At 33.8% G+C, this 24,117-nt stretch overlaps 1 protein-coding gene across 1 annotated transcript; it reads right to left on the bottom strand.

Annotated features, from left to right (window-relative positions):
* Positions 1-4,189: 4,189 nt before the first annotated feature.
* Positions 4,190-21,121, bottom strand: LOC116162237 (condensin complex subunit 1). The gene is made up of 13 exons (XM_031475792.1): positions 20,937-21,121; positions 20,750-20,884; positions 20,384-20,702; positions 19,941-20,334; positions 15,316-15,648; positions 14,946-15,262; positions 10,430-10,849; positions 9,177-9,675; positions 6,490-6,828; positions 6,073-6,440; positions 4,933-5,202; positions 4,619-4,883; positions 4,190-4,573 (listed from the first exon to the last, which is right to left on the bottom strand). The coding sequence occupies exons 1-13, from the start codon at positions 21,052-21,054 to the stop codon at positions 4,295-4,297; spliced, it is 4,056 nt and encodes a 1,351-aa protein (XP_031331652.1). The 5' UTR covers positions 21,055-21,121; the 3' UTR covers positions 4,190-4,294.
* Between the last annotated feature and the right edge of the window lie 2,996 nt (positions 21,122-24,117).

The raw sequence follows: 24,117 nt of genomic DNA, 5'->3' as shown, positions 1-24,117 counted from the left end.
TTTGGGTCATTTAGTATACTTTAAGAGTAACATGCACTTGTTTCGAACAAATCAACCTTTGTGTCCTATATTGGGAACTCTTAGTCCTTTTTCCTAGAAGTGTCGAGCTTGGTGTGCCAGTAATTCGTCAATTTCAGTGGCGTGGTGTACCTTCATTGTTATAAAGTGCTTTTTATTCGCGATCCAGATTGACAGTGAGACCTCTGGTGGCGGCACATTGTAATTAATATTGGTGGGTTAAGATCGCGATTTTGTTTATTTATAATAGCCAAAAGTAATCAATTTTGTAGTTTTTACGGCTATAAAAGTGAATAAAAATAGAAATAGGCTGGGAAAAAAAGAACTTACCAATAAAAAAAACAGCCAGTCAAATTAATAACAAATTGTGTTGTAAAATTAATTGTTTGTAATGATGTGAATGCGTAACATAAAATTATAACATCACAAAAAGGGGCAGGTAAACTTCAAGAGGTAACATGTAGGTTAAACAAAAGTTTTGGGAATTATGGGTCAGGTAAGCAGGTACCAAGATTCTAAGAAAGGGTGAAATACACAAGATGTGACTCATCTTTGGTGCAATAAAGTCCTTTTGTTAAAAGCAAGATGGAAAATTACATGGCCTTGTAGGCAAATTTAACTAAAAACAAGATATGTGGAAATTATTGAATCGCCACTCATTTATCGCACATAGATTCTAAACTGAAGAGCTTTGATTAGCGTAATCCCGCTCCTGCAAGATAGGTAACCCGCCCCTGGTTTCGAGCCTACAGTTAAATGTCGAAGACAATCATGGAATTAGGTGTTGTAGCTCAATTTTGACAACAGTTTTTTTCCACGCCCGTGACTGCTTCATTCACGGAGAAAATGTTAGTTACAAACAACAAGTCAGTACATACGTCAAACAACTCGGTAATTTCCACATATTAAAATAAAATGATCAAAACTTACATGAATGTTACTTCAGGGACAAAACCAAGTAATCAACATCAATAAATATAAATTAAACAAGCATTACACCAAAAACGTAAACAATTACAAACAATAGCATAACGGTATCACATATGTGATTCTGCATTGCGGCTAAACCAAGTAAGTAAATTAAAACAAAGATTCAAACACACAAAATATAAAATGCGGCATACAAAAGACAAATACGATATAAAGAAATGCAAAAATTACTACCTGCATTAAATAACACAAAATAATAACAAACATTTATGAAGCGACGCGGTCACGACCGCCATTCAAAACAAGATGTCAAACGTAACCCCCGTTCGTGCTTTTTAGATGGCGCAGGCAGCTTTTTCTCACCTAGAAATTGCATGGTTACCAACTCTCAAAAATTTATGTATCGTCGTTACACAGGGTGGAACTTCTCAAATGGGAGAAGCTTAAAAAACTGAAAATTTAGATTTAAAACTAAACTACTGAAACACGCAGTATAAGTATAAAAACCTTATTTGCGAATTGAAAATTTGCACATTACCGCTGTCACCATTGTTAATTATCGCTATCCTCTTAACCTGCACTGTCTGTAAGGGCGCCACTCGATCTGTCTTGTCCTCGTGCCACTTAAGCTGTCTTTATCTGCAACATGCGCAGACGTATATTACAGTCGAAAGAGGATCCTGTCGTAATTTTTTTGCAAATTAAAATTTATTTGTATTTGCCATACAACATTTTTTTAATAATATTCAGTGTTTGTTTTTGAAATTAACGGAGTAGTTACCCCGAACAAGATCAAAGTCTTAATCGGGTAAAAAAAAGAAATTTAAGCAGTTATTTTAGGTGGACTCCATTTTTAGCTACATAACTTTCACTGATCCGAGACCGAAGTACTTTCAGATCGATTCATCAGGTTTACGTTTCTTTCTGATTGTCACAGTTTCGCTATCTTTAAGACCGAGCTACTCGTTTCAAAAGTCCATCCTGCTTTTTATCTCTGTTTGTATAATTGAAATTCGATGCTTTAGAAGTATTTCCAATGGAACTCTACCTCAGTTAAGTGTTTAAAAAAAACGAATTTGCGGAGCAAGTCACCTTGTATTTCGGGCCATTTGCACGCGAGGGTAGACAATTTGGATTATTTACCGCATTTAAATTCGTGAATGGCATCCTACTCTTTGGCGAAAAATCTGATACGAAGCGTATTGCACAGAGCATTTTTGAATAATTCATAATCGATACTATTGTTCGTTTAAATTAAATATTGTCAAAACTCATTTATCCAAATTTTCTTAAAAAATGGTACAGGATATGCATCCTAAGTAGTGACCTCAATAAATATGTTTCTAATGATGAAATTAACACATGTATTTACAAAAAACTAGTCTGAATCACTGATTTCATCCTGTATAACTCGTGGTGGCGCTCGTGCGCGTCTTGTTTGGTTGACGTTCTCTTTCTCCTCATAATCGCTGGCCACATATTTCTTTTCAGCCCTCTTAACCGACGCTTTCCCTTTCGGCTTTTTGAACGCTAACGGCCTATCGACCTGTTGACCGTTCTTATCTATGTCAAAAACGGAGTGAATTTTTCCTTTTGCGGAAAATCTGATACGCAGAGTATTGCAACCTACTTCACACGCATTTTTGGAACAAGATAATTCATAAGCGATGCTAGTGTTCGTTTAAATTAAATATTAAGTCAAAACTTATTTATCCAAAATTTCTTTAAAATGGTACAGGATATGCATCTTAAATAGTAACCTTGATAAAGATGGGTCTAATGATAAAATTAACGTATATCTATAAAAAACTAGTATGAATCACTCTCTTCATCCCGTATAACTCGTTTAAATTAAATATTAAGTCAAAACTCATTTATCCGCAATTTCTTAAAAAATGGTACAGGATATGCATCTTAAATAGTAACCTTGTTAAGATAGTTCTAATGATAAAATTAACATATATCTACAAAAAACTAATCTGAATCACTCTCTTCATCCCGTATAACTCGTTTAAATTAAATATTAAGTTAAAACTCATTTATCCAAAATTTCTTAAAAAATGGTACAGGATATGCATCTTAAATAGTAACCTCGATAAAGATGGGTCTCATGATAAAATTAGCATATGTCTACAAAAAGTATAACCTGAGATATCTGAATATGGCGTACTCCATGCTTTTGTTTTTGAGTACAGTTAGATGAATCGTGTTTGTTATATTGTACAGGTGATTATGCCATTGTTTTTTTATTAAGTATTTATTTCTGTATTCACGAGGAGTTGATTATCAGTGCGATATTGGGGGGAGCTCTCTTATTTGATGTTTGTGTGTGTGTGAGTGGTCCCTAAGTAGGGGGTAGGTACCTAATACAGTTCGATCTTTTGCTGTATCTGTTGCCTACTCGTCTCGTGCGGATTGTAGTTCTTAACATCTTAGCAATACGAGTGGGGGCCCTCTCATTAATATTTCCTCTATTTAAAATATGTTCTGTTTGAGCGATAATCGATTTTCACCTGAATACTTGCTATTGACCAATGGCATTCTCACATGTACTTTTCGTGTTAAATTAAATTATGTTAATGAAGGTTGGAGTAGAGCCACACCATTTTGATGTTTCCTATGTACATTCAATTTATTATTTTACGAGTTGTGTTAGCTCAATTGATCGTACAGGTATTTTGATATCCTGTGTATTTTGTTTTTATGAACTTGTTTAATTGCATTTGATTTGATTGTCTGTTTTTATCATAAAATTTGTGTATTTTCTCTTGCATTTTATTGCTGTAGGTGATTTATTTCATGTATTTGTGTAACCTATGCCAGGGTTTTTGTCCCGTAGAAGGTTTCCCTGGTATGATCTTGTTGTGTGCGTAATATATTTATTTGTTCTTGTCATTTCTTACGCACAAAAGTTCTGTCTTTTATTTAATTCCCTTCCCGATTATGTCTCACTTCCCAACACATACAAGAACCGATTACACAATGTAAGAGTTCATTCGTGCCATCCATATCGAGCCGATTGCCAACCAAATTCGAAAGTGCCGCGAAACGTCCATCGTTTCGACTTGAAAGGTAAGTATAGGGTAAGTCAACGTTTTCAGTGTCGACTTCATAGACCCCTAGGATCATTATAGACCTGGTCAATAACAGAGCTAATTTTTCCTTTTGCGAAAAATCTGATACGAAGCGTATTGTACACGCATTTTTGAAACAAGATTTATACGAAATAATAAGTCTAAACTCATTATCTAAAATTTCTTATAAAATGGTACAGGATATGCATCATAAGTAGTAACCTCAATAAATATAAGACTAATGATAAAATTAACATATATCTACAAAAAAACTAGTCTGAATCACTATCTTCATCTCGTATAACTCGTGGTGGCGCTCGTGCGCGTCTTGTCTGTCTTACGTTCTCCTTCCCCTCAGAATCGCTGTCATCACTATCGCTCGCCACCTTTTTCTTTTTAGCCCTCTTAAGCGGCGCTTTCCCCTTCGGCTTTTTGAACGCCGACTTCGGCTGCGCAGGCCTGGGCGGCCTATTTGGAGTACCGACCTGTTGACCGTTCTCGTCTACGTCGAAAACGGAGCTAATTTTCTGCTCTAATTCGGTCGCGAGTGCCTGAAATTGATACGCGTTACAAACCTTTCAGGGCGAATGACGCACCTTAATTTCGTTTTTGGTCGATCGATTGCCGGTGGCCACGATTTGCTGGAACGCGGAGTAGACATCCTCGTTCAGCAAGGCGTTTTTGTAAAAGCCGAAGCCCTCGATTAGGTTTCGCAATCCCTTCTCATTGTACTGGATTAGCGAGAGGCAGTAGGCGATATTTCGACATTTCCGATTGTCATCCGTCAATCGGAACTTCGGACAGAACCGCTCCACCAGATTTTCCATCTGCTTATTTTTGTCGATTAGGCCAAAGAGGAACCTAAAATACCGAAATAGCGTTTTTGAAACACTTCGCGCCCGAAACCTACTTCATGATGTGCTTTAAATTCGCCTCGTCCAAGTTTTCGTTATCGCACAAATGCGAGAATATGTCGGGTAAAATGTTGTACAAGTTGTTCGCCTTGTGGGACAGCTGTATAAAGAAGGTTTTGCTCATGTCGCGCAGTTGCTCCTCCTCGTCCACAATGCAGCGCGCCATTTCCGAAATGTGACCTTGAACTCGTAGCATATCGCGCAGAATCAGGTTGGCCAAAATGAAGAACGTGCTCACTCGCACGTCGACGCACGGGTCACTCAATCTGAAACGCAATGAGTAACCACCTTGGATGCGTACTACTGCATCGTGATGAGTAGAACAAGGGCACCTCCTCCCCTGCTGACCCTGGGGAACCTTGCCCCCCCCCCGCTGACGCCATCCAAGGTCATGCCCAAGGTCACATGGCCTTGGGGTTTCCCCAAGTTCATTGCCTTGGGTTTTTCCCAAGGTCATGGAGGTTATACAAATTATCAAGGAAAACCCAAAGCCACGACCTCGGGAAAACCCAGGGCCAAATTCCAAGGCAGTGACCTTGAGAAAATTGTAAGGTTAAAGTCCAAGGCCATGGTCTTGGAAAAACCCGAGGTCATGACCCTGTACAATAAGACAAAGTCATTTGGATTGATCTCCAAGGTTAACTGGTTTGTCGATCGCAAAAATAGCTTTCCGAATTCAGTTCTCGTCCGGCCGCCTGTCATATTTTTTTTTTGTAAGTGAATAAGGATCTTCAAACAAGAACTAAACAATTTTTTATCTGTAAGTACCCAAGCTTTTTTTGATCTGCTCTGCTTGCCCGCCTGCTTGAAATGTACAATTTGCCAAAACCACACCTTTGATCCAGAATCCAAGACCATGATCTCACTCCTGAATCCAAAACCGCATCTTCAGTTCAAAATCCGAGTCCATGGAAAATCACAAAGCTACGGTATCGGGGAAAAATCCAAGGTCAAAGTCCAAGGCCACGTCATTGGAGAAAACCCCGAAGTGAAAGTCCAATGCCACACCATTGGGAAAACCCAAGGTAAAAGTCCAAGACCATGACCTTGGGGAAAACCCAAGGTCCTGACCTTGGATGACGTCAGCGGGGCGGGGGGGGGGTCCCTGTTCTACTGTGATGTGTGAGATTACTAACCTTTCGTACATACGAGGAGTCCACGGCTCGACGATGTTCGGAAACCTTTCCAATAGATCCGAACAGTGAATCATGATGTTCGATTTTACGATCGGATACTTCGTCCGTTCCAAGATCGTGAACACGAGTTGCATGTGCTGTTGACAGAATTTGCTCGAGACCGCCATATAGCGAAGAAGCGCGATGATCGCGGTGCCTTGAACGCGCTCGTCGTCGTAAACGTCCGACTGTTGGCATACGCGAACAATAATCGGTGCGAGCTTTCCCAGTCCGCTCGTCTTCGACACGGTGTTATTCTCGAGAACGTTCAAGATGAATTCGGCATCGGTGTCGTCGGCCTGTGCGCCTTCCAGCGTACTTTCGTCACCCTGAAAGCAACATCTTGACGCAATTTTGAGGAGGCGGGAAAAAACTTACTGCGGCCGTCGAGTCATCGGCGAGACTGCTTTGGTTGTTCGTCGCGTTGCTGCTGCCACGCTTCAAAGCGGAGGCGTTCTGAACCTGTTTCACTTTCACCGCTTTCTTATTTTTCGTGGTGCATTTGCGCTCTTCGCGAATGTAATTGCGCCGCTTCAGCTCCTTATACACCGATTCGTCGAGAAAGTTCAACTCCTTCACGGCAATTTCGCCGAGTAAGTGCGTAATTTGTATAATCAAGTAACCGTCCAGGGTTGGATTGTTAGAGAGTTCTGTTCGTAACGAGTTAAATAAATTTTCCACCAGATCTTCACAGATTTTTTCCGGTTTTGAACATAGCTGCAAATATAAAACTCTATTCTGAATTTAGTTACGTTTTGAAAAGGAGAGTAAAGATAATAAACTATCAGAAATCTACGTTAGGTAGATACCGGGAGACCCAATAAGACAGTTATGATTGGGTAAATCGGTCATGAAGAATCGCTGGAAAATATTTTCAAAATGATCAACAGGGGGCGTAACTGCCATCTTAAGTTTTAAAATTGCATTTTCTTTAAATTTTGCATAATAAATTTTTTCACATTTTTAAAGATAACCAGTTTGTCTATCATTTTCGTAAAAACAAAAACTCAGTTATTTCAAAAACAAAGATGGCGTGGGGCGTTCAATTGTTTTTGCAATAACCGGCCTGCTTTAACTTCTTAACCGTTGTCCGATTGTAACAAATTTGGTATCGTTGAAAAGAGCATTCCTTGGGCAACGAGAATCAACAAATATCGGAAATACGTCAAATAAGATACAATTTAAACATTTTTATTAATTAATTAATTAATCTGGGTCGAGGTTAGATCGCGGGAGGTCGGGGACGTGGGGAGGACGAGGAGGTGACGTTTTTTTCGTGAATTACTCGAAAACTGGATCTTACTTTTTAATTAAACTTTCACCATCTGGAGTAGGTATACGTGGGAACACGTCCATCTGTAATTTTTGCATAAACCCAATTCCACTGGGCCGGGGGGGGGGGGGGTTAAAAAGGAAAATGCGTTTCGGAAAGACGGAGGTAGTGAATCGGACGCAAGACGTCACGATGTTTCCAACGAGCCATTTGCCTATGTCGCCCCCCCCCCCTAAATTGCTCATACATTGTATTCTTCCCTTATGGGGTTTATTTGGAAAAGACGAGGGTTAGAAGCATGCCGTTTTTGACTTTGGGTTCCTATATCGATCGCTCGCGTTCTAGAATCGACCGCGATTTGTGTAAATGCGCGAGGCGAAGCCGAGCAATGTGTCAACGGTCCTATAGAAACGTGAGACTGGCCATTTACATATGGGTTACATGTCCCCCACCCCCCTCAAAATTGTGGATTTTTGTGATATTTTGGCGTTTATACGGAAACGAAGAGGGTTAGAACGATGCGATTTTTTATATTGATCTCCTATATCAATCGTCCACGTCTAAATTGTCGTGCATGCGCCAAAAATCCTAATGCGTAAGCGCAAAACGCAACTTTCTACAAATAAAAACAATCGTCATATGGGATCTACAGATTGTTCCGCTTTCATGCATTTGCTTTCCCGTAGATACCGCTACCGAATTAGATTATTTACTGTTCCCGCTTAGGAACAAAAAAAGCTGGGCGCTTTAATTGTGTTTTAGCATTCACCCACCGCTTGCCCTTTAGAATAGCTGGAGCTGCCGTTTTAAACTTAGTAAACGGACATGTTTCCTGTCATTCTGCCAATATTTCAGAATTTTTTTGATTTTTTCGAATTTGTTTTAATTAATTGTTATAAATTTATTTCAAAGCTGAAACCATTTCAACCATTCTACATCTTGTCAAGCTCAAATTTTTGAATTTTCCCAATTTTCAAAATTTTGCTGAATACTTAGGGAAATTGACAATTTTTTATGTATCTCTTAAGCGAGCGAATATTTTCAAATTGTAACATTTTAAATTTAAACCAAAAAGAACACATGACACCTGTATTACTTTTTTGATAGTACAACAATGAGGGACGTCAAAATGGACAGCCTGTACAATTTCCGTGTTGTCAGATTTTTTAATTCTGGCAAAGTTATGATATTATACTACAATTTATTTTGGAGGCACACTTGGAATTTTCTTAAATCTGCCTTTTTTTTTATTTTTATGCGTCAGGATTGTTAAAATTTTTATAATTCGGAAATTTTTATCTACGTTTTTCAATTTTTTTTTAAATCCTCTTCTCGAAATTTTTTCTAAATTTTGTTTTGGATTTTCCCGAAAATTTGAAATGCACAATTACGGTATATTTTTGATTTTTAATTTTCTGTTTTTTTAAAAATTTTGAAAATTTATCTTGGTATTATTTCTTCTTCAACATTAGTGACCATTCTTTTCCGAAGAGACTTTTAAATTTCTACCAATGTGAAATTCTTTATTTCTATTATTTTGGGCGAGTTTTTTTGGAATTTTTTGAAATTCATACTATTTTAAAACTTTTGATTTCATTTTTCGCCAATAATTTTCCATTTTTTTATAGCTCTACAGAATTTTCAATTTTTTTTTGCGGTGTTTGCTAATATATAATTTACGAGTATTTGTTTATCTATGAAATAATAATAATAATAATTAGTTACTGTTGAATAATTAAAAACGATATAACAATATGACAGTGAAAGTTGCACTAGGATAGCAAATACGTACACGATAAATACATCCGATGGCACTAGTAATCATCCCGTTATAAAAAGGGTTACTGCGATAAAAACTATTGCAGACATTTTCGATCAGGCTCTTCCACATCGGATCGTTCGCCTTAATTTTGAACGGCGGCTTCGAATCGGTGATGTCCTGCTTCTCGCGTCCGGCCTGCTGCAGAAACTCGCACGCCCCCTTCAAGAGCAGTATGTCGTTTTCGGCGCGCGGTCCGAAACCCACCGCCGCCACGAGCCTGATGTTCTTCGATCCGATCGTGCGGCGTCCCATCGTCGCCATCGTTAGCAGAGTGAGGGCGGCGCGCGCGTGCTCGTCGCTAACGTCCGCCTTCTTCGTAAAGTACTGCCACAGCTGGTCGATGATGCTGTTGTCGAGGATCGACTTCGAGACCCACTCGGCTATGATCAAGGTTAGATCTTGGTAGTTTCGGTACGGGACGATTTTGAGAAGGTTAATCAGACGTTCGACGATTATCGTCGTGTGCTCCCTACAAATTGTGGTTATCTTTATTATTATTTATTATATTTATTTACATATTATTATTATAATTATACAGGTTCGGTTAAATTGGCAAAGTTGTGTAGTTTGTGATGCTAATGGATATTCCGATGCGATATTTTGAAAAAAATAAATCGTTTCGTAGATAATTGGAAAAAAGTGAAAATCGATATTTTTAAAAAGTTCAAATATTTTAGTAACAAAGAGAGCTATGGAACAAAGTTGCAAGATTCGATGGGATAAATTCAATGGGCGTAAAAAAAATTTCAAAATGGCGGTTTTTGTGATATTGACAACTTCCTTATCTAAAATGGACGCCATATTGGATTGTTACGTCACTCGATAGTCTACAATGTATTTCTTATGGCAATAATTCCATGGCCGTGTCGATGGTGACTATGCGAGACAATAAACAAAGAATTTGGTTTCAATCATAATCAGCCATGGAATTATTGCCATAAGAAATATATTGTAGACTATCGAATAACGTAAAAAAATCCAATATGGCGTCCATTTAAAATAAGGAAGTTGATGTCAATATCTCGGAAACCGCCATTTTAAAATTTTTTTTTCTACGTTCATTGAATTTATCCCATCCAATCTTGCAACTTTTATTTGATGCGATTTTCACTTTTTTCCAATTATCTACGAAACCGTAAGTATAATAATAACAAAGATAGCCATGTTATCCTACTCAATTTAAGACACCCTATATACGAAAACTGAAAACGATAGCAACTTACCTCATGGTCGTGGAATCCGTCGTTAGGTATATTGATTTGAAAGCGTCAATGACGTGGTCCTTACGTTCTTGCTCGTTCCTCTGCATGATCTTCAGCATTTCTAGGACGCCAAAGAGGGCGTTGTTGATGTTGAACTTGTATGCGGTTACGAAAAATTCGATCGCTTCCTGCATGTCGCTCACCGAAGCCGACTCGAGCAAATCGCTCATCGGTTTGATCGCGCTATCGATCAACCGCAGAAAATCGGCGGTGCGCGTTAAGAACTCGACGCTCGTTTCCAGAGCCACCAGCTGCGCTAGATCCGATTCGGTGACGACGGCGGTTGAATTCTCGTCGGGATTAAGCGACGTTATGTCCATGAAAATTGTGCGTATTAAAGTTGCGAACATCTGCACCTTCTCCCCCTCGTCTATGGCATCTCTAAAGAAAACAATTAAAAATTTAAAAAAATTCGGAAATAAATAAAAAATTACAGCAATTGTGAAAATGCGGAACGTTGTTGTGCCCCCCTCCCCCCCTTGCACTTGGAGAAATTCACAGAAATTCAAAAAGTTAAAAAACCTCATTCCAAAAAAGATTAAAAATTCAGAAGAGCTATAAAAAAATGGAAAATTATTGGTAAACACTGAAATTAGATATTTTAAAATAATTCTAATTCAAAAAATTCAAAAAACTCGTCAAAAATAAGGGAAAAAAGAATTTCACATTCATAGAAGTTTAAAAGTCTTTTCGGAAAAGAATGGTCACTGATGAAGTAGAAATAATTCCAAGAAAAATTTTCAAAAATTAAAAAAAAACGAAAAATGAAAAGCAAAAAATACCGTAATTGTGCACAGAACTTCACATTTTCGGGAAAATTCAAAACAAAATTCGGAAAAAAATTACAGAAGGGCGGAAAACATGTAGACAAAAATTTCCGAATTGTAAAAATTAAAAATCCTGATGCATAAAAATTAAAAAAATCAGCAGCATTAAGAAAATTCCAAGAATTGAAAAAAAAACCGACAAATTAAGAAAATACGGAAATTGTACAGGATGTCCCATTTCGACCTCCATAATTATTAGTGCTATCAAAAAAGTAATACAGGTGTCATGTATTCTTTTTGGCTCAAACTTAAAATGGTAAAATTTGAAAATAGTCGCTCGCTTAAGGGATAGGGGGTTACATAAAAAATTGTCAATTTCAGAGTGACCCTAAGACTTAAAAGAGATACAGAATAATGTTTTTTGCAAAAGTTTCTTTATAATGATTGTTGAATAACTGGCCGTTTTCAAAAGGTAAAAAAGTCATCAAACCTAAACTCATTTTTTTAATGGAATTAAATGGAACACCCTGTGTATTTTAATCTAAGAAATAGCATACACACAGTACACAAGAGATAATAAAAAGATTACAAAAGTTTTCAAAATTAAAAAAATCCGAAAAGATTTCAAAAAGTTTTTTGAATTTTTTTACCTTTTTTTAATCTTTTTGAATCAACATTGCATTTTTTAGTGTTATATTTTTGGAAAGAGAAGAGAGCTATTATTAAAATATACAAGCTGTCGTTTTCAAGACGGAGTGAGGTAAACAGTTATCGGACCTAACCTCATTTTTTAAATATTTAAATAAATAGCATATTAAATTATGTTTTCCAAAAAAGTTTTTTTTAATCTGAAATATTTTTGAATAAATATTGAATTTGTTGATTTATTGTTAGTGATATATATTTTTGGAAAAAGAATTTAATATGAGAGCTTTTAGGTTAAAATATACAAGGTGCCGTTTTCAATATAAGTATACGGGGTCAGGCAAAAAGTTAGCTCATGGAATAGTAAAACAAACGATGACATAGGGCGAACTAATAATTTAAATTACAGCTAGGCCGGATGATGGGAATTTTTTTAAATATTTTTTAATATCTTTGAATCAACATTCAATTTTTTGATTTATTTTTAGTGATTTCGGAAAGAGAAAATAATATTTTTTTAGAAAATATACAAGGTTCCGTTTTTAATACAATGCGATCAAAAATGAGTTGCTGTCGAGTTACCTTTGGAATTTTTGTTTACATGGGAAATCGTACTTAACTTGAACTTCCAAAGGCGACTCGACAGCAACTCATTTTTGATCGCCCGTTATATGTATACGGCGTCAGGTAAATAAGGTATCGGAACTAACGTAATTTTCAAATGGAACGCCCTGCATATTTAAATCTAAAAAATGGCATATTAAATTCTGTTTTCAAAAATATCACACACAAGGGATATTAAAAAAAAGATTTAAAAAAATACAACACCCTGTATATCTTCATTTTATAATAGCATATTAAATTCTGTTTTTTTAATAGTGCACACCAAGGACAATAAAATTTCAAAAAAGGTCATATGGTTAAAAAAAACATTTCATACAGATTTTTGATTTTTTTTAGTGTGATATTTTTGGAAAGAGAATATAATATGCTATTTTTTAGATTGAAATATACAAGGTGCTATTTTCAATATATACAGGATCAGGTTATCGAACCTATATTTTAATTGGAACGCCCTATATATTTTAATGTAAAAAATAGTACCTATATTAAATTGTTTTCAAAAAAAAGTTTCAAGTGATGAAAAAAACCCATTCAAAAATATTAATATTTTTGAATAAAATATGTTGAATTTAGTGATATATTTTTAAAAGAGAATTTAATATGCTATTTTTTACATTAAAATATATTCAAAGTGCCATTTTCAAGATAATACCTACGGGGTCAGGCAAAAATCTATCAGACCTAACCTCATTTTTTGAATGTATATTTTAATCTAGAAAATTGATTGGGATGATATTCAAAAGAATTTAACAAACTTAAAAAAATTATAAAAAGCTCAAATCATTCAAAACAAAGATATTTAGATTTAGATTTTTGAATTTTTCTATAATCTTTTTTTAGTATTTTTGAATCAATAAAGAATATTTTTGAAAAGAGAATATAATATGCAACTTTTTACATTAAAATATACAAGGTGCCGTTTTCAATATAAGTACATGTATGGGGTCAGGCAAAAAAAAGTTATCGGACATAACCTCATTTTTTCTGAAAGGCCCTGTATATTTTTTAATATAAAAATAGCATATTAAATTCTGCTTTCAAAAATATAACACACGGGGAGATATTCAAAAAAGATTTTTACATTTAAAAAAATCTTTTTTGAATATATTTGAATCAATAAAGAATTTTTTTAATTCTTAGTGTTATTTTGAAAAAAGAATATGGTACGCTAAGGCCCTGTATATTTTTTAATCTAAAAATAGCATATTAAATTCTGCTTTAACAAATATAGCACACGGGACGATATTCAAAAAAGATTTTTACATTTAAAAAATTTTTAGTGTTATATTTTGGAAAAAGAATATGGTATGCTAAGGCCCTGTATATTTTTTAATCCAAAAATAGCGTATTAAATTCTGCTTTCAAAAATATAGCACAGGGGCGACATTCAAAAAAGATTTTTACATTAAAAAAAATTTTTGAATCAAACAATTTTTTTTAATTTTTAGTGGTATATTTTGGGAAAACAATATGGTATACTACGGCTCTGTATATTTTTTAATCTAAAAATAGCATATTCAATTCGGCTTTCAAAAATATAACACACGGGACGATATTCAAAAAAGATGTTTACATTAAAAAAATCTTTTTTGAATATTTTTGAATCGATAAAGAATTTTTTTAAATTTTTAGTGGTATATTTTGGAAAAAGAATATGGTATGCTAAGGCCCTGTATATTTTTAAATCTAAAAATAGCATATTAAAATCTGCTTTAAAAAATATAACACACGGGACGATATTCAAAAAAGATTTTTACATTAAAAAAATCTTTTTTGAATATTTTTGAATCAATAAAGAATTTTTTTAAATTTTTAGTGTTAAATTTTGGAAAAAGAATATGGTATGCTATCTTTGAATGTGACGCCTAAAATAGCATATTAAATTCTGTTTTCGAAAGTATAGCACACAAGAGATTAAAAAATTCAAAAATATTCCAAAAAGATCTTATAATTTTAACAAAAAAATTAAAAAACTTGGACAATGGCTTTAAAAAAACTAAATTCGGAAAAATTCGGAAAATACAAACATTTGAGAAATAAAAAATTACAGAAAGTATGCCCAAAAGTTAAAAATTGATTTCCCGCACCAGCGAACCACAATATAATTCCCTGTATGTACCTGAAAATTCAAACTTGGTGCAGTTATAAACTTCACAAAACAAAAATAAACAATTTAAAAAAAAATTTAAAATAACTAAAAACGTTAAAAATATTAAAAAATTAAAAGATGTTTTTCCCCAGATAGAAATAGGTATAAATTTACGCAAGTGTTTCAGGGACAGAAGGCAGCAACAAAAATTATAAAATTGAAAGGGGCGGAATCAAAAACTACAAAAAATTAAAAAATTCAAAAAATTTGACATTCAAAAAAGAAAAATGAAATTCATAAAGATTCAAATAATTCAGCGAATTTGAAAATTTTAAAAAACAAAACAACTTACTTCATTTCCTCCCATTCCGGTAACGCATCAGCAGCCCAGCAAATCTCAAAGGCCTCCTTAAACTTGTTATCGAGCACATACATGCGTATCAAATCGGGGAGGTGCCTTTCGGAAACCTGCGAACTTTTGCGTTCCGCCATTAACTCTTCGTCTTGCAGCTGCTCGGTTATGACAGCAATCAGATCAGCCTCCTTCGAATTCCACTGCTCCGTCAACTCGTTGATCTTACTCACGTGACTATCCTCGAGCTTCGCTTTCAAATTTTTCAAGTTTTCGGTGTCAATCTCGAGCTGTTTTTGAATTTTGTCCAGTTGCAACTAAAACGCTTACACGTTAATTTGGGGTGAAGGAACGACGCGCGGGACGTTACGCTTGACGAGTAGATGTTGTGGGAGAGAAACGTGGTGACGCAACTGGCGGCGGTCTTGCGAACGTTCGCCGCCTTATCGCGCAGGTGCATCACCGCGCGCGACAGAACCTCGCTCTGAATCTTCACGGGGATGGCGTTCTCCTGCTGCAAACGGGACCAGTGTTGGAAAACCTTCGTCCTGACCAAAGCGGACGTATCGCGAATATGATCCATTAGTATCGAGAGAAATTCGTCGCGACTTTCGCGCTGCTCCTCGGTTAAATTGTTTTTGGTGAGAACGTTTAGGACGACCTCCGTTATTACGTGCAAAACGGAATTGCGCAACGTGTACGACTGAAAAAATTAAAACTGATTGATATACACATTTATAGAATTCAAAAATTCAGTATTAAAAAATGAGAAAGAATTTCAAAAATTCAAAAAATTAAGAAACAAAAACATTAAAAATTACAGTTATTAATGTGTACTTAGATTTAGAAAATCCAAAAAAATAAAAATAGAAATAAAACAAAAATCTCAGAAAATTAAAAAAAACTACCAACATTCACACCAATACAGAGAAATTTGTAAAAGATGAAAAAAATTGAAAAAATTTAAACAAATTCTTGAAAATAAAAAAAATCACGAGAATTTGAGGAATTTAACAACTCTGAAATTTAAAAAATTATGAAATTAAAAATTCGGATAATTTTTTGTTTAATTCTGAAAAATAAAAAATCATATGGAATTATATACATCCAAACTTGACAAAAATTAAAAAATAGAAAAATTGAAAAAATATTAAAAATGTAATTTAAAAAAGATAAAGCGCATCTTTTTAACCGAAATAATTTTATTTTGACATCACCAATGGATATATTTCTTGCAGATGTCTCAATCGCCCTTTGTGAGTATCCTCTTCCGACAATCCGCTCTTGAGGTATAAGGGAATATACCCGATCACGATAAGAGGTCGAGGAGGAGGAGGGCTATGGTTGGTAGAGATTATATTATATATTATATAATTATATTATATTCCTTTAGTTGAGACCTTTCATAAGAGTACCATGAAGGATAAAAGATAAAGTTCCACTCCCCCCCCCCCCCCGGCCCCACCAACCGATACTTTGATAAGAGGACAGAAAAAAGGGCAGCAGTTGGTAGAAAACGGTTCGTTGAGACCTTCAATTAGAATACAATGAGAGATCCCCCCCCCCCAAAAACCAACAAACTCAAAGAAGTCAAATTTTTAATGAAATTGAAAAGTTGAAAAAAAATTCAAGAATTAGAATCATTTAGAACACATTCACAACATAAATTTTAGTAGAATTTGATGACGAGTAACAATTTCAAAAATTTCGAAAAAATTCAGTATTAAAAAATGATAAATCACCATAAAACGAACATTCAAACAAATTAAGAAACAAAAACATTAAAAATTTTAAAAATGTGTATTTAGAAAATCGCAAAACTAAAATTGGATTTGAATTTAAAAAAATTAATTTGAATTAAAATAAAATTTAAAATACAGAAAATAAAAAAATTCAGACAATTAAAAAAATTCCAGTGAGTTTGAAGAAAAACAAAATTCCTAAAAATTAAACAAGTTACAAAAAGTTCACAAACAAGAAAATAAAACTTAAAATTAACAATAAATAATCAATAATTCATAAAAATGCTTGAAAATTAACAATTTGGAAAGTCGCAATTTGATGCACTTAAAACAAATTTAGAAAAGCAAAAATTTGAATAGAAAATTGAAGAATTAAAAAAAAACACAAAAAAAATCACAAAAAAGAGCACATTTACATTTTTTAATTTAATGACCGAGTTTTAAATATTAGAAACATTTCTAAAAACAGATACTTTAGGAAAATCTAAGGAAGTTCATACACATTCAGGAAAATGAAAAAACTCTAAAATTTTTAAAATTGAGAAATTGAAAAAACGAAAAACTAAAAAATTGACAATAAAAATCGTACTTACAATTAAAAAATGCCCGAAACAATTAAAATTTCATGAGAATTAAAACGTAAATGTTAAGTGAATTATAAATAAAATAAAAATTCAAACTCCTGTAAAACATTTTAAAAATTCAAAAAACTTTCACCTAACAATTACAGAAAATTGCCCAAAAAATGAAAAAATTCGCAAATAAATTAAAATTTGAAGAGGACCGAAATAAAAAATTATAAAAATTAAAAAAGTGCAGAATTAAAAAAGCCGAAAATGAAAATTTGAAAATTGGCAAAAATTTAAATAAAACTTTTAAAAGATAGAGAATTTAAAATCCAAAAAATTCGGACATTGAAGGCAAAAACTTTAAGACAACTGATATTAATACAAATTGAAATAAAATTTAAAAGGTAAAAAACAAAAATTAGAAACTTTTAGAACTTGGTAGATTCACAACATAAATTTAAGTAGAATTTGTGAAAAATACGCACAAAAATTAAAAACATTCAGAAAAAATAATCTTGAAAATTTTTAAAAATTTGAAAAATTGAAAATTCGAGAAATTAAGAAAAATGCAAACATTTCTATACTTCAAAAAAATTAATAAACAGACATCCTTCAAAACATTTCAAAAATTCAAAAACCTTTTACGCAATAATTAGAAAAATTAAAGAAAAAAATTTGAGGATATAAATCAAAATTTATAGAAATTAAGGATTCGAAAAATTTTTAGTTTATAAATATGTATGGAATTTTAATACATCGAAAATTCAAAAAAATATTAAAAAAATAAATAAAATGTGTAATTTAAAAAATCGGAAACTTAAAAATGTCAAAAATGTAAATAAAATTAAAATAAAAATTTAGAAAGAGTAGAAATTTTAAAAATGGAAATCAATAAAAAATTCAAAACTACACTAAAAAATTTTAAAAATTATACAAATCAAAATTTGTAGATGCGAGGACTAAATTGTTTATTCAAATTTTTATTTAAAAAAAATTTTTTTTAATGTTTTTTAATTTTTGATATTTACAAATTTCGATTTTGAATTAGGTAGTTGTTTTCTGAATTTTTCAAATTGCGATTTTCTAAATCTACACCTTTATTTAATTTTTTAAAATTTCAATGTATTTATTTCTCAATTTTTTTCGATTTATTGTAAATCTTTTTCATTTTTGAATACTGAATTTCTAAATCGTTTTCCTTTTCCGAATTTTTAATTTCAAATTTATCGCGGTTCAATTTGTTTAATTTTTTCTAAATTATCTGATTTACGGGATGTTTTTAATTTTGTGCATTTTGAAATTTCTACTCAACATCAATTTCTTCTAAAATGTATGTTGTGAATCTACCAATTTATTCTAAATGTTTTTAATTCTTTGAATTTTTAACTTTTTCATTTCCTTTCTATTTGTATCAATATCAATTGTCTCCGAATTTTTAAATTTACCAAATTCTTGTAATTTTTCCAAATCGTTTTCAATTCTTTAATTCTTTTTTTTTAATTTTAAAAAATGTATGATTTACAATTTTTTATAAATTTTCGGCATCAAAAAATTTTTTGAATTCTCGGGTTTTCAATTCATTACATGTTGAGTTTTTTTTTTAATTTATGGATTTTAAATTTAATTTTATTTAAATTTTTGCAGAATTTCCGTATTTTAAGTTTAAACATTTTCAATTTTTAATTTTTTAATATTTCTATTATTTTGAATTTTAGATTTATTTATTAATTTCATATGATTTTTTTTGGTTTTCATTAAAATAACATTTTATAGTAGTTTGTACGACTTTTCTTTTTTAATTTCTAGCGAACATTTTTTAGTCTCGTCTTTTTTTAATTTCTTAATTTGGAATGTTTAAATTTCAGCATTTTCCGGAATATTTTCGACGTTCCTTAGATTATCTGTTTTTCAAAATGTTCATCAAATTCTGTTGAACTGTATGTTTTTGTGATTTTTTTGAATGTTTAAATTTTTCCTAAATTAGCATTTCAATTGTTTTTAAATTCATCAAATTCCCATTTTTCAAACACGTAGGTAATTTTTATGGGTTCTAAATTTTTCAGTTTTCTTGTTTTCAGAATTTTAAAGAATGTTTATGCATTTTTTCAATTTTTTAAAATTTTTATTTAGAAATTTCGATTTGTCTGATTCTTGAAATCTCAGGTTGAATTCTGGTAGTTTTTTATTTTTTTAAATTTTTTAATTTGTTTTTAATTTTTTATTTTTTGCTAACAACTTTCAAATATTTAAATTTTTTTTATTTTTGTCATCTAGAAATTTTGATTTTTCTATTTTTTAATTTTCGGTTTTTAATTCTTCTAAACGTCTACTAGGCAACGGCATACAAAAGCTCTCCACCGACCAAGGGTAGGGCGCGGGGGAAATTTTCTAAAATAGGACGACATTCGTACAATATTATGCATGGGGGAGGAATGTGCCGACGCCTTTCCTCCGCCGTCCTGTTTGCACTCCTCCACTAACTCCCCCTCGCCTACTAAACGATTCTTTTTCGTCGTTGGTAGGGGGATCAAGATACATAGGGATATCATATCATGTGACACTTGGTGCGCCACAAAAAATTCAAATGCGCGTTCGCAAAACGATACAAAAATAAATTGATATTGACAAACGACCAATAGAAACCAAACTGAAAATTAAGAATTCAAAAAAATTCGCAAATATACCTCGTGTGCCAGATAACGGGTCAAATACATCACTTCGGGAATCATCAGGTCGGGCATTAGGTTCGCCATTTCGAACAGAACGGCTGCGCAATTACGTCCACCCTGTAAATCCTGAAACTTCTCATCCGTCTGCCACTCGGTTATCTCCTGGACGAAATCGCGAATCAGACTCTTACAGTGATAATTCTTGACGAGCAGCTGTATCCCCTGCGGAACGCAGTGGCTGAGAAAGTCGTGTATCTTTATCAGCTGCACGATGCGCACGACGAACGTCATGCCGTGATTGTACGACTTGATCAGCACGCCCAACGTGCTCAGCAGCTCGGTGCACACCTCCTTCTCAGATTTGATCGTCGAACTTTCGAGGAAACGATAGCACACCTCGGCGACCAAGCTAAAATGAGAAGCGAATTTGCGGCGACAAGCAATAGAAAGAGGTTTACGTAATAAACGTGTCCTCCACAACGGGCGGGTCCCAAAAAAGATTGATTTCGTGCTGCACGACGTTGCTAAGCGTAACTAACACGAGCTTTTTGTCGAAATCGTAACAATCGAGAGACGGCTGCTTTTTACGTTGACGTCCCTTCTGTTGGAGGGTCTGTGACCGTTTCGATTCCAGCTTTTGTTCCACCAAGATAACGGTCTGGCTGTACACGTAAACGAGCATTTTAAGAACGTTGACGTATTTCGAGTTAAATTCTTCGTTCAAATTGTCCTTGTCTTGCAGTAGGAAGTTAAGATTATTGTTTAGTTCTTGCATGGCTACAAAGGAAATGTGGGATGACTTTGGTAATTTTTACTGAGCGTACCTTTTTGCAACACCTCGTACGATTTGATGATGATTTCCATATCTAACGAATCTGCATGGTGTAGTATGGAGTAGTAAGTGTCGAAGTTGTCGAAAATAAATTCGGGTCCTTCATCTTTTAGACACTGTTTGGCCTCTACGAAAGAGTAGTTTAATGAAAGAGCTCGAGACAAGTGTATGGAGCTAACCTCGTAATTTCAGTTGAATTTCTCTGGTACTGATAACGTTACGTACGTAATATTGGCGATCGTTGTCGCTTAATAGTTCATTCTTGTTTTGTGGTATTACAAAATTGATGTGAAACATTTTATTAGGGCACTTTTGTACTTGTTTTCAAACACCAAACATTAAGCGACCGTTACACATTTTTGAAACTTCTTCGTGCTAGCTCGACAGGTCTTCGGAATATATCGTTTCATGTTCTGATTAGAGATGGGTGTAAGTTATTGAGATGGGTTTCACAAATTCGTCAGTGTTCATCCGTTCATTAATCCGTTTGACAATTTAAAGCAACGGTTGAACGGAGAGCCCTCTTTTACTTGTTTGATTACTGAATTACCATTGGATGAATGAGCAAGTTTGTTGTAACGATCTTGAGCCTCCTCATAATTCATAACGGTGGCAGTACTTCCAAATCTACCTACCCTCCAGTTGTTGGTTATTTTACTATGGGATATTTTTAGCCAAATTAATCATTAATTCGATATTTTTGACGTTGAAATTCATACAGTGTGTTGTTTTAGCCATCTATTTTGTTATGAGCTGTTCCCGGTTTCTCAGTAGACCAAAGTCTTGCGTATCCAAACGAAGAGGAACTTTGCATTTTATATGTAAACAATACAGCAAAATGCAAATTAGAAACTGACGAAGCTATAAACGGAAAACGGAAATAGTTTATTATAATCCACCCTTATAGTTAGGCAACACACCATTACTTCTGAAACAAAAATATGATATGCTCTGTATATACTATATAACCAATCGACCGTTTTGCGAATGCCGAATACTAGGGGATTTTCGTAACAAAACTAGGGGAATGAAGAAGATGGCGATGAGGTCGAAAGAAGCATATATATTCCTCTTATATATATGGAAAGAAGGCATCCATATATGCATAGCGATCAAAAATGAGTGACCGTCTAGTCACTTTTGGAATTTTTGTTTACATGGGAAATCCTACTTAACTTGAACTTTCAAAGGCGACTCGACAGTCACTCATTCTTGATCGCCCGTTATAAGATCTCTTATATATATGAAGGCATCAAGCGCCCAGAACAAAAAACAAAAAAAAAAAACGTAAACGGGAACAACTGAGTACAAATATAATTAGTTTGGAGAACATTCAATAGATGGCTCATAGTTAGCGTGCGTGTTAAAGTTACTAAATCTAGTGACTTTAGTGCGTGTTCGCCATTATGACAGTTGAATTTTGATTGACGGCTTATTGTTCTTTAAGTATAATTACTATTCATTATTACAATGAATTATGCATATACAAGTCGAGAACGTAAATGTTGTGTGACAAATTGTGAAGACGTTTCTCAAAAATGGAGCCCGAAGTTTTTAAGAATTGGTTTAGAATATAATGTGAAAGAAAGTTTTTGGTTTGTGAACGTCATTTTTCTGACTGTGCTTTAGAACCTGGAACACGAAGAGATTTAAACTGTGTGGCAGTTCGCACATTATATTTAGCAGGTAACACTAATTGAATTGTAATAAATTGCTACATATTTTGTTTTTAGAACGATCTCGAGAGCATCATACAGTAGATGTTCCATGAAGTTGATCTTGTATCTTGTATAATCGTATTAAATTAAATATAACTCCTTGATTGGATTAATTGGAGTTCTTACTTATAAAACAAGTGCCATGTACTCTTCGAAGACTCTGACTGGTGAGGTGCATCGTCATTAAACTGAATTTATTTGGATCCCTAACAAACAAAATTGGACTTCACTGGCTGGATTTATTTACCTTTTAGGTTTCAGCTAGTCAAATCCAATGTTACTGTTACAGATCCGGAGAAATTCAGTATAATGCGGACGTAGCTTACATTTTAATATTTAAATTTGGCGCCATTCACGCAAAAGCTGCTGAGAACATACACGAGATGGCGCGTCATTTTTACAATACATTACAGTTTCCATTCTAAGTTTGTTGTTCTATGATCAAGCGTCCCCGTTTTTTTATTCTTGATTATTTTGGTGGTGGTAGTTTGGAGGTGTATTTATAGGTAGTAACCATTTTATTCTTTCTTGTACTAGCTAGTTAATCATTGAATTTCTTGCCATAATTTGATATTATTTACATTTTGCTGATTTTGCATAAACTACGATACCTGAATCATGCGTACACCATGTCTTTGTTTTGAGTACCGTTAGATGAATCGTGTTTGTTATACTGTACAGATGATTATGCCATTATTTCGTTTTATTAAGTATTTATTTCTGTATTCACGAGGAGTTGATTATCAGTGCGATGTTGCTCTGTTCGATTGATCCGTAACTATTCCGTGAGGGAAGTACCTAATCCAGTTTGATTATTCGCTGTATATGTTACTTTCTTATTCGTGGCGCGCTGTAGTTCTTGTGCGTTAGCTATACGAAGGGGGGCTCTCTTATTTGATGTTTCGATGTTTGTGTGTGCGAGTGGTTCATTCTGTCTTCGTGGAGTAGGTACCTAATACAGTTCGATGTTTCGCTGTATCTGTTGCCTACTCGTCTCGTGCGGATTGCAGGTCTTAGCATCTTAGCAATGCGAGTAGGGGCCCTCTCATTAACATTTCCACAATTTAAAATATGTTCTGCTTGAGCGATAATCGATTTTCACATGAATACTTGCTATTGGCCATTGGCATTCTCACATGTACTTTTCGTATTAAATTAATTTATGTTAACTGAAGGCAGGAGTAGAGGCCACATCATTTACATGTTTGATGTTTCCTATGTACATGCAATTTATTGTTTTACGGAGTGGTGTTATCTCAATTGATTGTACAGGTATTTTGATGTGTTTTTGTACTGAATTGATTTATCATGTTTTCTACTGTATTTATGATGTCTTGTGTATTTTGTTTTTATGTACTTGTTTAATTGCATTTGATTTGATTATCTGATTTTTATCATACAATTTGAGATGTTTTATTTATGTGTATTTTCTCTTGCATTTTATTGCTGTAGGTGATTTATTTCATGTATTTGTGTGGCCTATGCCGGGGTTTTGTCCCGTAGAAGGTTTCCCTGGCATGGTCTTGTTGTGTGTAATATTTATTTGTTCTTGTCATCTTACGCACAAAAGTTCTGTCTTTTATTTAATTTCCTTCCCGATTATGTCTCACGTCCCAACACATATAAGAACCGATTACACAAC

The sequence above is a fragment of the Photinus pyralis genome, unplaced genomic scaffold (assembly GCF_008802855.1).
Source record: "Photinus pyralis isolate 1611_PpyrPB1 unplaced genomic scaffold, Ppyr1.3 Ppyr1.4_LG10, whole genome shotgun sequence".
NCBI classification, from domain to species: Eukaryota; Metazoa; Arthropoda; class Insecta; order Coleoptera; family Lampyridae; genus Photinus; species Photinus pyralis.
The sequence above is the reverse complement of the archived record's forward strand: the minus strand, read 5'-3'. Positions and strand labels throughout refer to the sequence as shown.

Excerpts from the sequence above, each read along its gene's own strand:
- LOC116162237 (XM_031475792.1), bottom strand. The coding sequence starts at position 21,054 with ATGTTTCACATCAATTTTGTAATACCACAAAACAAGAATGAACTATTA. Across the intron at positions 10,850-14,945 it reads CCGGAATGGGAGGAAATGAA|AGATGCCATAGACGAGGGGG; the intron begins GTAAGTTGTTTT and ends TGTTTTCTTTAG. Across the intron at positions 4,574-4,618 it reads CGACCAAAAACGAAATTAAG|GCACTCGCGACCGAATTAGA; the intron begins GTGCGTCATTCG and ends TATCAATTTCAG.